At 37.5% G+C, this 18,388-nt stretch overlaps 1 protein-coding gene across 1 annotated transcript in view; it reads left to right on the forward strand.

Annotated features, from left to right (window-relative positions):
* Positions 1-10,606: 10,606 nt before the first annotated feature.
* lrrc49 (leucine rich repeat containing 49) overlaps positions 10,607-18,388 on the forward strand; it is a 48,149-nt gene continuing 40,367 nt past the window's right edge. The window contains exons 1-6 of the mRNA XM_088333347.1: positions 10,607-10,675; positions 15,271-15,333; positions 15,402-15,468; positions 16,613-16,744; positions 16,823-16,925; positions 18,185-18,388. Of these exons, the coding sequence (XP_088189473.1) occupies positions 10,607-10,675; positions 15,271-15,333; positions 15,402-15,468; positions 16,613-16,744; positions 16,823-16,925; positions 18,185-18,388 (638 nt within the window). The remainder of the gene's footprint in view (positions 10,676-15,270; positions 15,334-15,401; positions 15,469-16,612; positions 16,745-16,822; positions 16,926-18,184) is intronic.

The raw sequence follows: 18,388 nt of genomic DNA on the forward strand, positions 1-18,388 counted from the left end.
TTTTTTTTAAAAAGCTGACTATGCGCCTTATAATCCGGTGCGCCCTATATATGGATCATTATTGAATTGCAAAGTCTCGCAACTAAGAGAAGCAGCCGCCGACTCCATTTTTCGCGTAGAAGAAGAAGTGCGCTGTGCATACTGGGAAATATTAAACAACGATTCTCTTTTATTTGTGCGTTTGTATAAAGACCCTGAAATGGCTCTATTAAGAGAATTCTTACAACGCAGAGTTTAAACTCAAGGCGATCAGTCACGCAGTAGAACACGGGAATAGAGGAGCAGGGAGAGAGTTCAACATTAATGAATCGATGGCCAAGTAAGGAAGACTAAACAAAGTTTCTGTGGCAATAAAGCGAGATGTCCACAGTTAGAGGACACACTTGAACAGTGGGTTGTTGAACAAAGAGCAGCAAGTAGAAGTGTCAGCACAACAACTATTCGAATGAAGGCAACAGCGCTGGCATGGGAACTTAACATTAAAGAATTCAGAGGTGGTCCTACTTGGTGTGTGTTTACGTTTTACATTTTACAGTTATTATGTTATTGCTTTATTGTTATTGTTTTGCACTTGTTGTTTTTGCACATTACGAGTGTCACTGTATTGCGATTGCACTAACGTTTAATTTACGATAACAGTATCAGATGTTTTTTTGCGTGTTGACTAAATGGAGGAAAAGTAAAATGTTACGCCTTGCTGTTGTTCAAAGATGTTATAGATGTGTCACGAAAATGCTTTACCTCAGAGAAAATAATAAAACAGCTGTTTATTCATTTTGGGAGTGAATGGAGTTGTGGAAAGCGTGTTTGTTATCTATTAATAAAGTTTGACTGACCTATCTGGGGGCAGCACGGCGGCGCAGTGGTTAGCGCTTGTGCGGCACAGTTCATGTCATGGGAACCTGTCGTGGGTTCAAATCCAGCTCCAGACTTTCTGTGCGGAGTTTGTATGTTCTCCCCGTGCTTGCGTGGGTTTCCTCCGGGCACTCCGGTTTCCTCCCACGTTCCAAAAACATGCATTTCAGGTGAATTGGCCGGTCCAAATTGTCCATAGGTGTGAATGAGCGAATGAGTTGTCTGTCCCTGTGTGCCCTGCGATTGGCTGGCAACCAGTTCAGGGTGTCCCCTGCCCACTGCCTGGAGATGGCTGGGATGGGCTCCAGCCTCCCCGCGACCCTAATGAGGATAAGCGGTACGGCTAATGAGATGACCTATCTGACTGTTTTGTTGACATTCCCTTTAGTGCGGCACCATCTAAAGGTTCATTAACGTAACTACATCCTCTACTGTAGCCAAGTCAAGTCACATTTATTTATGATGCCCTTAATCTCAAAAATGTCTCGAAGGACTGCACAGGATTACAACTACAAAATTGCACAATTACATGATCTTAAACCAGCATACACTTATAGCGCCTTATAATATGTATGGAAAGAGTTTTAAAATATATCATTCATTGAAGGTGCGCCTTATAACACAGTGTGCCCTATAGTGCGGAAAATACGGTATTTTTTAGACCTGGTTAATGAGGACCAAAACAACCCGCGAAAAGTGAAACTCTGCGAAGTAGCGACGCCCCTTCAAAAATGCTTAAAAAAAACAAAACCATTTTTCAAATTTTTTAAAATTTATTTTATTTTATTTATTTATTTATTTTTTTAGACCTGCAAAGCTCTGAACCCGCGAACGTGGAACTGCGAAGTAGCGAGGTCCCACTGTATTGTTATTTAACATTTTGTTGTGAGATACTGAGTTGCTCGACATGAATGAGGTTTATTATAAAAAAAGTTAAAAAATGAAGTAGCTTGGACGTTCGCCGTAGAAGGAAAAAATAAATGGAAATATAATTAAGGAGAATAATACATTTTCTTATTCAAATTATGAATTCATTTTCTGCATTAAATTATCGTTGGTAATATACTGATTAACGGGATAACCACAAACCTGTCTTTTTTCATTTTCTCCTTTTATACTTAATTTTTTCTTAACTTCTTTATACAACATAATCATTCGTAATATAATGCATCAAAGCAAGTGAGCCGTTTGAGAGCCGGCTCTCTTTAATGAGTTGAGCCGAAAAGCCGGTTCTCTAAAAAGAGACAGACTTCGTTCCACTACACAACTACCACATGAAATCCGATGTTGAATGATGCATGATGGGAAATCCCCAGGCGGCAGACGCATGCGCACAGTAGCATCAAACCGCTCGCTTCGTTTGCAAGGAAAAAAACGATACCGAACTAGTTTGACTTGATTGATATGCCGTTTCGTGATAGTCGCTGTATACCGGATGGTACCCATAATTGACAAATTTGCGTTTTTTCCGCACAGATTTTCTTGTACGTCGTAAACGTCTTAAAATGCTTAATAAACGTACTTTGTACGGCAAAAACGTACAGGTTGACAGGTATGCAGACTAAATCGCACAATAATCCTGTTTATTGTCTATGCTCGGTCAAGTCATTTTTATTTGTATGCCTATTGATTTGAATTATCTTTTTAATATTGAAACATGTCACTACCTATAATTGGTCAATTTTTCATTAATTAACTTGTGACCTAAATTTTAAAGATAATCCCAAATACTTAAACATGCTAAATGTGAGGGAATCGTACATGGTTTTGGTATAAAATCTATAAGTACAGCCGCTGCCCAACGAGATGATCATTCGTGAGTTGAATTTGTTTGTAAGTTGCTTTAGTGCTATATTTTTCATGTTTAAGGTTTATGTTAAAGGCTTCTATAAGTAACCTGTCTTTATTTGTACTGAAAGATAAACATTTCATAGAATAATATGCTCAATAAAGATAAATAAAGTTACATTTAACTCACATTTGGAAGATGAGCTTCAAGAGTTTCTCCTCTGTGTAAGAGAGTGGCCAAATAAAAGCGATCCAACCATTTTCTCAGATGCATCAAGCTTTCTTATTCCACTTTCGTATGAAAAGAAACAGCTTGCCTCTTCTTTATACTTTACACCAACCATATTGAATGGATGCACGAGATATTAAACATGAAAAACGTCAAAGTTCTTAAAACACTTTGGAGAATGTATAGACAGTATAAAATGTTTACACATGAACTAGGAAGAGGAAGCGGATTTTTTTTTCTTCCGGATGGATGCTGTTGACCTCTTAGATCAGGGAATGGTGCAATAACAGTCTGTAGTTTGCAATAATCTGTGGTCTATGCAGCCCTTAGACACTCCTTGTAATAAAGGGCTTTTCAAATAAACATGACTTGACTTGACTCTCACAGCGCCACACGCGGGTAGTGGCTGAAAGAAGCACTACAGTACTTTCCTCCACTCAGTAAAAGGTGCACACAATACAAAATCTAACTTACAACAATGTACGGATATTTTTCGACGTCCCGAAAAAAATGACCGTATCAACCCTTTTTCGTAAATCGAATGGTTGTTAGTAGGGGAGCGTGCTCTTTGCATCTATTAACAGTAATCCCTTGTTTTATGCAGGGCATTGCGTTCCAGAGAGGTCCTGCGATAGACAAAACCCGCAAAGTAGAAAACTTGACTCATTTATTTATTACACAGGAACAAACCCAATTTGTAGGCTCGTATTTGTTGAACTACACTTTATAAATGTTTCTTTTTCTACAAATAACTTCTCTACTGTCAAATTATAATTTTAAAGTTAATCTTTTTATTGCACAACTGTAATAATTGAGGCCCGATCCACTTCACTTTACATGATACTTTCCGCCATGCTGTGTACGTTATAAAAACTGCTTTTACCGTACGGATCTGTCCTACATAAACCATATATTTTTACATCAGATATTTTTGAAAAAGGACCAGGGACTAGAGAGCTCCAGAGACCCACATGTGCCTCCATAGCTAGTTTATCAGGTGGAGAGGACCAATTTTGGTGGCAATAGAAAGCATCTTCCTTTGTTTAGCCAATCAGATTTAGAGGTTAGAAAAAAATCCCCTTAATCACCCTTAATGTTTAATAGAGCCAGACTAGATCAGTGTTAACTTTTTTTGAGCCAAGGCACACTCTTTTCATTACAATAATCCAGAGGCATACCATCCGTCGAAAAAAAGATCGAAAATTGAATCCCAGCACCTGTTACAAGTGGTTATTGTTGGTTTTATAAGCAATTTTGTCATGTTACCTAAACTGACAGTTTAATCCAGGGATGGGCAAACTACATCCCTTTAAAACACAATATTTATTTGAATATTAAGTGAAAACACATTAACTATAATTTAGATGTGCATATTTAGAACACTCACAGGGCAATTAATTTGTATGTATTTTACAACATGAGGCTTACCTAGAGGGAGCTTGCATGAATGTCTGGCATCTTGAAGCTCCGGGTTAAAGGCTGGACAAATATCATAAGAAAAAATGTGCTCTTGGGACACCTTGTGCTTTTTTGAACTCGTTTTTAGTTGCACAACACAAAATAGAGACGTATAGTGGTCAAATAACACAAACTGTCTACTTAACACATTTTTTGCATACTGTGCAGATTTTCCTGCTCTTAAACATGCTGTGCCTTTAACAGATGATGTCACTGCTATTCCTTTAGACAAGCGCGTTTCTTCGGATGTTCAGTCTTGCAGAAGTTGTGACACCAGTGCCATAGCATGTCACTGTCCAACTCTTTGTTATGCGTGATTAACTTATAAATAGTTTAATCTGTGTCTTGCAGTATCTATCGGTCATATATGGAAACATGTGGTTTGCTTTATTTGCTCTATTAAATCTATAACATTTTCTTTTTCCTAAACCAGATCTTTAAAAAAAGGGGAAAAAAGCTTATAATTGATGCTTAGGTAGACATGGTGTGTGTCCTTGTTGGTTTCCAACTGACTCAGTTGTGGGTTAAGGGAAAGTCCATTACATGTTAAGAGTGTAAACAATGTGGAAAATCTAAGTGTACTCTGCCCTGTACTGATAATGGCACAAAACTGACATTTGTCGGCCTTGAAAGGGTTTCAGGTTCAGAGCTATTTAAAAAAAACACATGATTTTTCAATATACTATGCTCAAAGTCTTTATCACAGGGGTGTCATACTCATTTTCACTGAGGGCCCCATCAGCGTAACGGCTGTCCTCCAAGGGCCTGATGTCATCTATAAATGTAAACTGAATGTAATTGGTAGGTAAAGTCAAACGAACCATTCTTCCATGTAAAGTAACTCTGAATTTATTAATAATTCAAGTCACAAATGTGACAGTTGCATTGAATATAAGTCAGTACACATATATAATATTCCATTCCATTCCATTATCTGGACTGCTTATCCTCAGTAGGGTTGCGGGGGTGGTGGAGCCCATCTCAGCTGTCTTCGGGCAGTGGGCAGGGGACACCCTGAACTGGTTGCCAGGCAGTCACAGGGCACACAGAGACAGACAACTCACTCGCTCATTCACACCTAGGGACAATTTCGACCGGCCAGGAAACCCCCGGAGGAAACGGGGAGAACATGCAAACTCCACATGGGGAGGTTGCTGTAGCTGGACGTGGATGTACCTGTCACGGTTGCCATGGTGCCCAATTGGTCCCAGCCGTGTGGTGCCAGGTTCTGTCACGGTTGCCACGGCACCCAATTGGCCCCGCCCATGGGGACCAGCTGAAACGCGTTGACAGATTGCTCACTGGGAGTACTGAAACCCGGTCCTTTGAGCTGTTAGTTGTCAGAGCGTCTGCAAGACTCCTGTTAAACTCTGTGTGAAATGCCTAGTTCGGTGAATTTGCCTGTGTTTGATCCTGTTTTATTTTTTGGCCTGATCTGTTTGATTTTGCAGGAAGTTATTCGATTCAGGCCTCTGATTGGCTGCCGAGTATGCAAATTACCTAACGAACGGAAATTCAGAAATTTCCAAACCGAACGAGGATTTCGAAATCGGAATAAAGCAAACGTTTGATTTGAAAGAAATAAATTTAAAAAAAAAATTAAACGAAAGATATATGTTTTTTTTAAATAGTTGTCGGCTACCCGGTAAGAGACTTTGTGTAAGGGCCCGGTCACACAGCCGTTTGCGTCTGAATCACGGCCAGAAATTTCTGCCTGTGAAGCAGACGCTGTTGGACGCTTTGAGATCGCCATACAGACGAGATACAGCAGTGCTTTACACGCGGTCGGAAATTCACACGCGGATGGCCGCGTGAAAAAGTTTTGCGCTGCTCAAAACTTTAGACCACGTGTTAACCGCGGGCGGCACACGAGGTAATGACGCGGACATGACACGGAACGACGTGCTCTGGCCGCAGTCAGGGCGTGGTTACACATGGGTAGGACGCGAAATTTCAGCGGGTAATCGTGGGTGGAGCACGGTCATAGCATGTTCTGCGCCTGTATCGCGGTGTTATTACGTGAAATTAGCGTGTTACGCGTGTGACAGTCAAACGCGTATATACAGCGCGATTTGCCAAGCACACGTCAGTTGTGCTCGAGACGTCAAGGGGTGGACATGGATCCCCGTCACCGTAGTGACCTCGTCTTAATCCATTTTTATTTCTTGACATTTCTTTTCATTTCATAACAAGATAATAAAATAAAAATGAAAAACTATTACAATAATAACACATTGGCTTCTTCGGTGCCATAGCTTGAAATCTTGATTTTCACGGGACTGTGTCTTGAGCGGTTATGATTTCTACAGCCCGGTGTTATGCCGAGAAATGCACCCCCTTGCTACTACAACCACTTTTACCTCGTTTTATCTCACTTTGATATCACTTTTAGGGAATTTAATGGCGAACATATAACCAAAACCACTTCGTCTTGCATTTGTTGGGAATGTAATACAACTTAAACCATTCCGTCTTTGTATTTGTTGTGAATGTAATCGAACGGTAATGCACGCCGTATACAAATCACTTTTGAGCAGGTAACACTGATATCACTCTGAGCTGTCATTTCCGAAAATCGTACAGGCATTGTGGAAAATGTATTTTTTTTTACCATTTTTAAGTGATGCTGTTCGACACAGATCCTCTTTTATACTGTACAATACAATATGACAATATTACCAAACACTATTTTGTTCCATGGGGGCTCAAGGACTTGGTTATGTGGTTGTAAAATTGTCCATTTGACCCCGGAAAAAGGTCTTTGTACTGTTTTTTCACGCTGGCTGCATTGACCGTTGCACTGTTCCGAGCTATTCCTTGTCCTAAAGCCCAACAACGGCGACAATCGCTCGTAATAGTTTTGTTTGCCGTCACAATCCCTGCATGAAATCTTCCGAATCACTATATAATGGCGAGCGAGGCTCACAGCTGGTGGGCAGACTGACTCATTCTTTGAACCACATGTCGTACACACTGCCCCACTTTGTGTGTACAATGTAATTTGGAGGAATGGAGGGGTTGTGTGTCTGACTGTTTGGATGTGTGTTTCCAATGCAAATTGGACCAATAATTTTTACACCATTTCAAAATGTAACAATACGCCTGATTATAAAAAGGTAAACTGACACACATGAGAGATTACATGGTATAACCGCGAAAATTCTAACCTTTACACAGCTTCAGATATACAGTGTATATATATATATATATATATATATATATATATATATATATATATATATATATATATATATATATAATCTTCATCCATCCATTATCTGCAGCGCTTGTCCTCAGTAGGGTCGTGGGGGTGCTGGAGCCCATCCCAGCTGTCCTCGGGCAGTGGGCAGGGTATACCCTGAACTGTGCATCATGGTTTGGGCCTGCTTTTCTTCAGCAGGGACAGGGAAGATGGTGTAAATTGATGGGAATATGGATGGAGCCAAATACAGGACAATTCTGGAAAAAAACCTGATGGAGTCCGCAAAAGACCTGAGACTGGGACGGAGATTTGTCTTCCAACAAGACAATGATCCAAAACATAAAGCAAAAGCTACAATGGAAAGGTTCACCAAAAAACATATCAAGGTGTTATAATGGCCAAGTCAAAGTCCAGACCTCAATCCAATTGAGAATCTGTGAAAAGAACTGAAAACTGCTGTTCACAGAAGCTTTCCATCCAACCTCACTGAGCTCGAGCTGTTTTGCAAGGAGGAATGGGCAAAAATATCATTTTCTTGATGTGCAAAACTGATAGCTGAAGCGACTTGAAGCTGTAATCGCAGCAAAAGGTGGCACTGCAAAGTATAACTCAACGGGGCTAAATAACCCGCTTATTTGTTTTTTATTTGTTAAAAAAGTTTAAAATATCCAATAAAGTGTGTTCCACTTCATGATTGTGTCCCACTTATTGTTGATTCTTCACAAGTAATTGCACTTATATATCGTGATGTTTGAAGTCTGAAATGTGGCAAAAGATCACAAAGTTCAAGGGGGCCAAATAGTTTCACAAGCCGCTGTAGATAGTTACTTTCAGAGTAACGATGTAACACACTACCTTTGGTATCAGTTATCCGATGGTAACGAAACTCTTGTTTTGCAGTAACGCAACCAACACTGCAAACCGGTATCCTTTCATGCTAATCATTAACCAAAAGCAGCTTCCTGCTTCAAAAAGGTGGAAGATCCTTGAAGTAAGGAATCAGATCAGTCTCAAAATCATGACACAAGTCAGTCCTGAAAATTGACTACTGGCTACACATCCGACTACTATTCTCAGTTCTCATATGCACATACTGGACTTCCTTTTATCCCTCGCATATTGTGCCCATCTTTTGCCTCACTGACCTTTCCTGTTATGTAATCTTGATTTCCTGGAAAGCAAAGGAAATACAAAATGAATAAATGACTAGTGACCACAAGAAAGTTTCGGTCAAGCTGTAACCTATTAACCTGTTTCTTGTGTGAAGAAAAGGAGCACACCTAATAGGGAAATGTCAAGTATTTTTTCCAATAAAGACTTAAATGTCAAACCTTCACATAAGAGCACCTAGGGACACTTAATGAGCAAAACGTAATAAATGAATCGAATCGGCGCCTTCAGGGGCTCGTGCAACAGGACTTAAAGGGACAGGGAGTACTATTTAGGGCTTCTTGGTGGGAAACCAAACCTTACTGATTAGAATAATTATCAATAATATATAACCTATAATGTAAACATGCATTTTTTTTTAAAACTTGGCGATCAAGAAGCATTTATTTGACATAAGATGAGTCTCACCAGGACGAAACTGACATTATTGGCTGCCATCTTGCTGCCAAGGCTATTCTTTTCTGTCTTTTGCACATTTTTTTTTGTTTTCATACACAAAAAACAGAAAAAATAGAACATATCGAAAACATTGTTTGAATAAAATATATTTTTTGCTACTTTTAAGTATTCTTTTTTGTTTTGATTTTTCTCTTTTTTCCTTTTTTTCTGGCGTTCTTTCTTTTTTCCTTCTCATAGTTCCTTTTCTTTTTACATTTAATCCACCCTTTTTTCCCCTCATTTTTCAGTTTCTTTTTTTTTCATCTTTTGTTCTTCTTTCTTTTCTTTTCTTTTTTCTTGTGTTTCTTCTTCATTATTTTCCCCTTTTTTCTTCTTTTATTTCCTTTTTCCTTTACTTGTTCTCCTTTTTCTTTCTTAGTGAAAAGCTAGGCAATAAATGTAAGGGACAATAAAGATGTGTCCTTTGGTTGCTTTGAGTCTCGTAGTTTGTATTCTTCCTTGTGCTTTTCAACACATATTTTCAGTTGCAAAACACCAAACAGAGGCATCTAGTCATAAACAATTACACACTGTACCTTTAAAGAGGCTCGGGCCCAAACTGACACTGGAGTCCGCTAATACGGTTAATGCCATGGAAACGCTTGACAGGCAGTTGCTTTTTTATATATGTGGTGACGTGTGGTTCTTTCACAAATAGATTGTGTGTGGGATGCGCCTTGATAAATCTGGATGTCATTTTCCACAAAAGGGAAAAACTTGGCAAAGGCTATAATTATGCTTGGGAGTCAGTAATTATTTTTAAGGCTAATATGCAACTAGCTAACTTATAATTATCAATATTGTGGCTGTTACTTCAGAACTCTGGTGTACCAGTTAACAATGTGCATATAAAATAGAATAGATAAGAATAGAAAATAATAAAATTGTCTTGATTGTCATTGATTACAATATAGTGGACATTGTTTCCAACGAGTTTAGATGTGAGACTCATGGTTGTAATAAAATACTTAAAAGAAAAATTACTACAAAAAAAGAATAAATATTGTATTTATATAGTCGTGGTTATACACTGGCACAAATCTTTGGCATATATATATATATATATATATATATATATATATATATATATATATATATATATATATATATATATATATATATATATATATATATATATATATATATATATACACATATACATATATAATGTAATCGCTCACTCATCATGATAAATGGGGACCAGACCGCCCCCCCGGCAATATGCAAAAATCCGCTAAATAGCTTTGCATTTGTAACATCTTCTCTGATTGCCCCCGCTCACAGCAATAGTTGACTGGGATAATGGCATTCGGCCGCATGGGTGCTGTTCATTGTAGGTGGAAAGAACGAGAAAAAAACGCTATGCAAGACAGAAATTGAATCTCTCGGCCCCTGCTCTCAGCTATAGTCAACTGGGGATGATAAATTGTGGCCAAAATGGTGGCGTTCATTTTGGGCACGTCACAATGGCACGTTTCCGGCCCAAATCTAAAAAAGTGCTCTGCAAGCTGCTGCTCTCAGCAATAGTCAACCGGGTATAATAGATTGTAGCCACGACCGTGCATTTTTTTTAGGCAAGCGAGAACGGCACACCTGTCGACAAAAGTGCCTTCTGACAGTTTCTGCAACACAGCCGTATGATTGCAGTTCATTTTAGGACGAAATCTCATCTCATTCTCATCTCATTAGCTGCACTGCTTATCCTCAGTAGGGTCGTGGGGGTGCTGGAGCCCATCCCAGCAATCATCGGGCAGTGGGCAGGGGACACCCTGAACTGGTTGCCAGCCAATCGCAGGGCACACGGGGACAGACAACTCACTCGCTCATTCACACCTAGGGACAATTTGGACCGGCCAATTCACCTGAAATGCATGTTTTTTGGAATGTGGGAGGAAACCAGAGTGCCCGGAGGAAACCCACGCAAGCACGGGGAGAACATACAAACTCCGCACAGGAAGTCTGGAGCTTGATTTGAACCCACGCAGGAGGTTCCCATGACTTGAACTGTGCCGCACATGCGCTAACCACTGCGCCGCCGTGCTGCCCAGGACGAAATACAATAACGGCAAAAAAAGATCAGTCAGACCCCACTAAAGTGTGTTATGCTGTTTCCTGCTTTCAGCAATATGCAGTCATGGGATAATGGATCGGGGCCACACAAATGAAGTTCACTTTTTGGTGGCCAGAACAGCAAACAAAAAAGGCACCAGGCCAGACAAAAGTGCGCTTTCCCGGCCCCCTGGCTCACAGCAATATGCGATTAGGAATAATAGATCACGGAATGATTTTTCAATCAGCAGTAGTAGTATTAAGTACAGAGTAGCAAGGGTTTACTTCTTCACACTGTTTTCGTTTGAAAAGTCACCATCATTTTCTAATTTTTCTTCGGTTTTTGTCAGTGCATTGATTCTGATTATTTTGGATTTGCTTGAAATTTGAGAATTATCTGACCATATCTGCTTTAGACTTTCATAGTAAATTACATTAAACAAGATCCAGCTCACTGATAAAATGCAAAGTTTTCGAATGATTTATAAATTTAGTGCCGGGCCCTGACGTCTTCTTTTGTTTTTAAAAGTATAGAACCTTTCATGGCTTAGTGTGCCTTAGGCTTCATCATAGTCGAAGCTGGAGGCACACTAAAAAAAACAAGCTTTTGTTTGCTAGTTCGGTGGTAAAATATCATGTTGTGTGCTTGTGTGCCTGAATCAGATATAAGATGATAGTGACTGTAAATTTAAGTTTTACAGGTGTCAGAGCCAGAACAGGAGGAGGACCTAGGTGCGTAACGTCTACTCACAAGTTTATTGAGATATAGAGGAAAAAATAACGCCAGCGATCCGGTGCTCGCTGGACGATGGAAGCAAGCTGCTCATGGGATCAGAGCGTGTTCAGAATGCGGAAGTGGATCTCCCGGGCGGGAGATCGTAGCGTGGTCAAACGGGAAAAACGTGTCGATAGCCGGAGCTGGGATCAGAGCGTGGTCGGTGGTCAAAAACGGGTTGTTAGCCGGGACGGGAGATCAGAACGTGGTCGTGGTCAAAAACGGGTCGTTAGCCGGGACAAGAGATCAGAACGTGGTCGGTGGTCAAAAACGGGTCGTACTTATTATATCAGCAAATGATCTTGTTATTTCCTTAGCTTACGCTAACTGTTAGCATGTAAGAGATGCTTCTCCTAAGAAATAAGCAATAAAAACACGAATACTGTAATTAAATGGATACAAAAAAATACTTTTATTGTGTGCCCAATGATTGATTGCAAGGTGTGGCTGTTTTTATTTTCGACCCTTGCAGTGTTTACAAGGCTACCATTAGCATTTAGGCTTCAAGCTAAAAGTGAGCTGAAGCTAAGAAAACAACAAGATATTTTGCCAATATGATAAGTAATATGGACTTGATAGCAACAATCGTAAATATTTATTATTTTAACTTGATATGATTTGTGCACTGCAAGCATTAGCATTTTTGATGAATGTCTCGGCCCAATTTTGTCACCAATAATTCAACTTTCCCCTCTCTAGTTAGTTTATAATTACGATAAATACAGCAGAAATATTGTAGTCACAAAAAGATTTCACTTTTTGATTTAAAAACAATAATGCAGACTTTGACAGTATAAACATAAATATAAGTATTTCTATTACAACTCTTTCAGAAAAAAATCCAACAAAGTCAAACTAAAAGATTTGCAATGTTACTGAAATACTGTATAATAACATCAACTAGATAACTAAAATGCTTTCCATTGAACAATGTTTGAAAAAAAAATCAGTAATGCAAAAAAAGTGTTAATTGTCTCTCATTGGCTCAGTTTCAATGGTGACAACAAATTTATAGGTTTTTGTTTAGATTCAGTAACATGTCTAAATTTATGGTTATCTTTTTTTCACATGTTTATGTTTGCCACTGTAGGAGACCACTTTATCAAGCAAATTACACCTGACATTGTCCTCTTCTTTGGTTTTTAAAAAAGTCCACAACGCGTTGCTAAAAGTGACCTGGAGCTAAGAAAACAACAAGATATTTTGCCAATATGATAAGAAATATGGACTTGATAGCAACAATCATAAATATTTATTATTTTAACTTGATATGATGTGTGCACTGCAAGCATTAGCATTTTTGATGAATGTCTTGGTCCAATTTTGTCACTTCAATGCAAATTCCCAATTGTGCTGGGATCCAGTAAAACTTCAATTTACGATCACTAAAAATTTTTCCGGATTCTGGGACACAAACACACATCGTGATGACAACCACCAGCAACGACAGCTTTCTTTTCCTCTGTCTTCTGACCAGCGCAAGTATTATTTTGCCTCCAGGTTAAGCCCCGCCCACCGCATACGTCACGATTTTTACAAACAAATGGAAGGGTCTATACAGGAAGTCCGCCCTCTCAATAGTAACAATGTTGCCATGGTAACTTACCTCGCGTTTTTGTATCTTTCTTCCCAGGTTAAAACGCGTCAGGGACAGCTGAGTGGATTCCCAAGAACAATAATAACAAAAATGGGCATTTCATGTGACGTTTTTTTTCTCCATTAGGAAGTTTGTAACGAGAGAATCTCGAGGCTAGTGTGGTGCTAACAAACAGAAATGGAGTCGGACCGCACACGTAAAAACAAGAACAACAATGATAATTTACTTTTTCTCACACCAATGGTAAGTTCTCAGTTTGTGTAACAACATTGAAGTTTATTTCTAATCGTCAAAAACAAACATAACTCGCAAATGAATCAATAGTTTAATGATGTTCTTCTTGCACTTGCCAACAGAAAACCTGCATTTAAACCAAAAACAAAATTCAACTCAAAATGGGAACACTATTAAAAGTGCGCTTTAAAACGATATACATTTGCTGTTAATGTCGTTGAAATTAATTAAAATGTAAGGACCGTTTTTCATAATTAACGTGGGCAGGTAATTGCTTGCTTATTAATTCGCTATTTTTTAACAACATTGAATCGGATTGCTTTCAATTTATAACTTTTTTTCTGCTTACCAGTTTATTTATACATTCCTCAATAAAAGGTAAACGCGTATCTCACTTCAATGATCAGTATTGCTCAGATTTTACATTTAATATTTTAAAACAGCACTAAGAAGTCTGGTGAGCAATCAAACCACAAAATTAGGGACAGATTGTCACGATAACAAAATAAACACTGATTTCAAACATAATGACAAAACAAAATAATTCTTGCAGGTTGAATACAAAATAAACACACCTTATTTCAAACACAATTACAAAACTCAACTTTTCTAGCAGGTTCACAGCTGTAAATTATGTCCAAAAACAAAATAAACCCACCTGATTTCAAACCCAATGACAAAACAAAAATTTTCTTGCAGCCAAACAGCCGCAAAATACACCCAAACACAAAATACACACACCTGATTTTATACTTAATGACAAAACAAAACCTTTCTTGCAGGAAAACAGTTGCAAATTCAGTCCAAAAACAAAATGAACTCATCTGATTTCATACACAATGACAAAACAAAACCATTATCACAGGTTAACAACTGCTAATTCAGTCCAAAAACAAAATAAACTCATCTGATTTCATACACAATGACAAAAAAAAACATGATCACAGGTTAAAAACTGCTAATTATGTCCAAAAACAAGATAAATACACCTGATTTCAAACACAATGACAAAACTAAAATTTTCTTGCAGGAATACAGTTGCAAATTCTGTCCAAAAACAAAATAAACTCATCTGATTTCATACACAATGACAAAAAAAACAAAAACGACGAAGACATGGTTAATCTTATCTATCTGACACTCAAGGAAACTGTGCGGGTCATATGTATCGACATTTCGTTCTGTATACACGTGTACACGAATGACAATAAAGTAAATCTGAATCTGAAACTGCTAATTCTGTCCAAAAACAAAATAAACTCATCTGATTTCACACACAATGACAAAAATCCCCAAAACATTATCACAGGTCAACAACTGCTAATTATGTCCAAAAACAAAATAAACACACCCTATTTCAAACACAATGACAGAGCAAAACATTTCTCTCAGGTTAGCAGCTGCAAATTACATAAAAAAACAAAACAAACATACCTGATTTCAAACACAATAATGAAACAAAACTCCTCTTGCAGGTTAACAGCTGCAAATTGCGCCCAAAAACGAGCAGAATGCTGCCAGAGCGAGCTCAGCGAATGGTGAGCCACACATAAGGAATCATAGGGTTCAATCTATAAATTACTTACTATTGTTTCACGTCCTACAGGTGGCCTTTCACAATTCTTTTAAGGACACCGAGTTGAGTTTTACAGCAAATGGTGCTCCTTACTCAGGTAGAAAAACGACATAATGAATCCAGTAATGATACTTTTTAGGTGCTGTAGTCAAAATGTATATATCGGAAGTTTGGCATACCTTGGACTTGTGCCACAACCAAAAGTATGTCCAATAAGGGTGGGGAATCTTGGGAATTCTGGTATCAACTTGATCCAAGAAAATACATGTTAGTATTGATTGATATGATACCGATCCTTTTTGATTGGAAATGTAATGATCCTTGAATAATTGAACTTTCCCCTCTCTAGTTAGTTTATAATTACGATAAATACAGCACAAATATTGTAGTCACAAAAAGATTTCACTTTTTGATTTAAAAACAATAATGCAGACTTTGACGGTATAAAAATAAATATTTAAATATTTCAGAAAAAAGTCTTTCAGAAAAAAATCCAACAAAGTCAAACTAAAAGAGTTGCAATGTTACTGAAATACTGTATAATAATATCAACTAGATAACTAAAATGCTTTCCATTGAACAATGTTTGAAAAAAATAAATCAGTAATGTAAAAAAGTGTTAATTGTCTCTCATTGGCTCAGTTGCCATGGTGACAACAAATGTATAGGTTTTTGTTTAGGTTTAGTAACATGTTTAAATTTATCGTTATCTTTTTTTCACATGTTTATGTTTGCCACTGTAGGAGACCACTTTATCACGCAAATTACACCTGACATTGTCTTCTTCTTTAGTTTTCAAAAAGTCCACAACGCGTTGCACATGTCATTTTCAGTTTCTGGTCCTCTCTTCTGCCAGGCAGCCAGGATGTAGCAGCTGGCCAGTTAGGGAGAGGTGCTTAAAGTGTGCCTGTCAGTCACGACTCAGGCAGAGAATAGCCGAGGGCACTGGGTGAGGTAGAGTAGGGCTGCGTCTCTACATTGAAAGGCGGCACTTTGAGCACAATTAGTGGAGGAGTGAGGTATGTAGCCCAGAACAATAGTATCGATCTGATCCAACTATTTGCTTAGTATCAATAATATCGATATTTGGTTCGAACTCGCCACCCATGCTGTCCAATCCATTTTCCTAATCCAGCTATTAAAGTTTCACTCCATGTATAAATGTATTACAGGCCTAAATTTTAAGTGATACATATTTTATCATGATGAATCTCCAACTTCCTCATTTTCCCATTATCAAGAACATCTATTTGGTGCAAGCTCTTGCACTTTGCCAGCAGTTCCTTTGACATCAAACAAGATCCAAAACCAATCCCACGGGCCAAATCATAGTGCAGGCTCCAGGTACTATCGCACCGCCCCCAAATCCACAGGTAAAAACAACCCAAAAAATTCAATTTTCAAATGAAAATTTTCAATGTATTTGTACTTAACAGTCATGTGGTGTCCAGGTAGCGTTGAAGAAGATCATTTCATTGCCAGATCTGATTTCCCCGTCAATCACTTCCATGTGGACAATGTGGCGACCAGTCTTCATAAAATTGACTTGGACAGGTAATTTTCACGTTGTCTAAATGGATGCATAGCCATCTAGTTGCGCTGTTTACCATTTCTTCTTTCTATTACAGTGAGTTGTCATGGGTTCTGTTGTGAGATCTAAATATATTATCTGCTTTTTTGATTTGCTTTACATAGAAAGGCTAATAAAAATCGGAATTATATTCATATTGAGGGTCAAAATGCCAACTAAATCAATAAATATATGATTAAATGGTTAAATGATTAAACACTTAAATGATTGAACGAATTATAAAATCGTAAAAAAGTAAGAATAAAATCCCAAAAATAATACATATTAAAACAAAAACATACACAGGTATATTAATAATGAAATTATTAAATGATTTCATGTAAGAATAGACAATTAAATAAACACAAAACATGTGAAATATGCAGAAAAATAATAAAAATGTAAATTAAGACAACAAAACATACATAAAAATATCTATAAATTATTTAAAGTAAACTACACAAAAACAAGGTTAAAATAAAAGTATTTATAATAATATTATTAATTTAATGTAATTATTATTATTGTTGTGTTTATATTTTATGTTATGCATACATATCAATAATAATGGTACAATAGTATATTACAATTATTACTGAAATATACCAATTATTTAGTAAGAGTAAACGAAATGAAAGAAAACAAAAAAAGCAAAGCTAAAAAAACATTTATTATTATAAATATCATATTTATATTTGATGATACACCCAACAAATGTATTAATAATTTACTAAGATTATTATTGCAGTATATGTTTTCAATATTTATGTTCACATATGTTACATAGAAAAAGTATTATTATCAATTTTTAATGGATAACAATTGAAAATGTATCCAATTTGGATTGTTATATTTATAAATGCTGTAATTGTTAATTTTTCATTATTTATACTACTACTATTAATAATAATCTATCATTATTACAGTATTACAATTGTATATTTTTTTCAGTAATTATGTTAATATTTATTTTTATTTTAACTATCTTTTGAAACACAGTTTTATTTCTATTTCTGTCTTGAAATTGTATATTTTAAGCTTGGGCATTTTTCATCTCTTTATATTATAAAAATATCTACCTAAATGAGCTGAAATAATGAACACATATTTCTGAACACTTCAATTTATTTAGTACAGTATTGAGAAAAGTGTCCACTAGGGTTCAGCAAATCCCTCACAATCAACAAAACCTGGAGTGTTTTGGTGGGTGGCTTCACTCCGCATGAATCTTCCTTGCACGCAGGCGCAGAATGTATGAATGTCCAGAGTTGGGCGTGATGGAGGACCTGCAAGTGCTGAACCTGCAACACAATCTGATCTCCAACATAAGTCATCTTTTGCTCCTGAAGCAACTCGTCGTTCTCAACTTGTACGACAACCACGTGCTTGACATGAACGGCATCCAATCGCTCGCTTCCCTCAGGATCCTCAATTTAGCCTGTAACAG

Source organism: Urocampus carinirostris, chromosome 4, assembly GCF_059441175.1.
Source record: "Urocampus carinirostris isolate Australia breed hairy pipefish chromosome 4, RoL_Ucar_1.0, whole genome shotgun sequence".
Lineage (NCBI taxonomy): Eukaryota > Metazoa > Chordata > Actinopteri > Syngnathiformes > Syngnathidae > Urocampus > Urocampus carinirostris.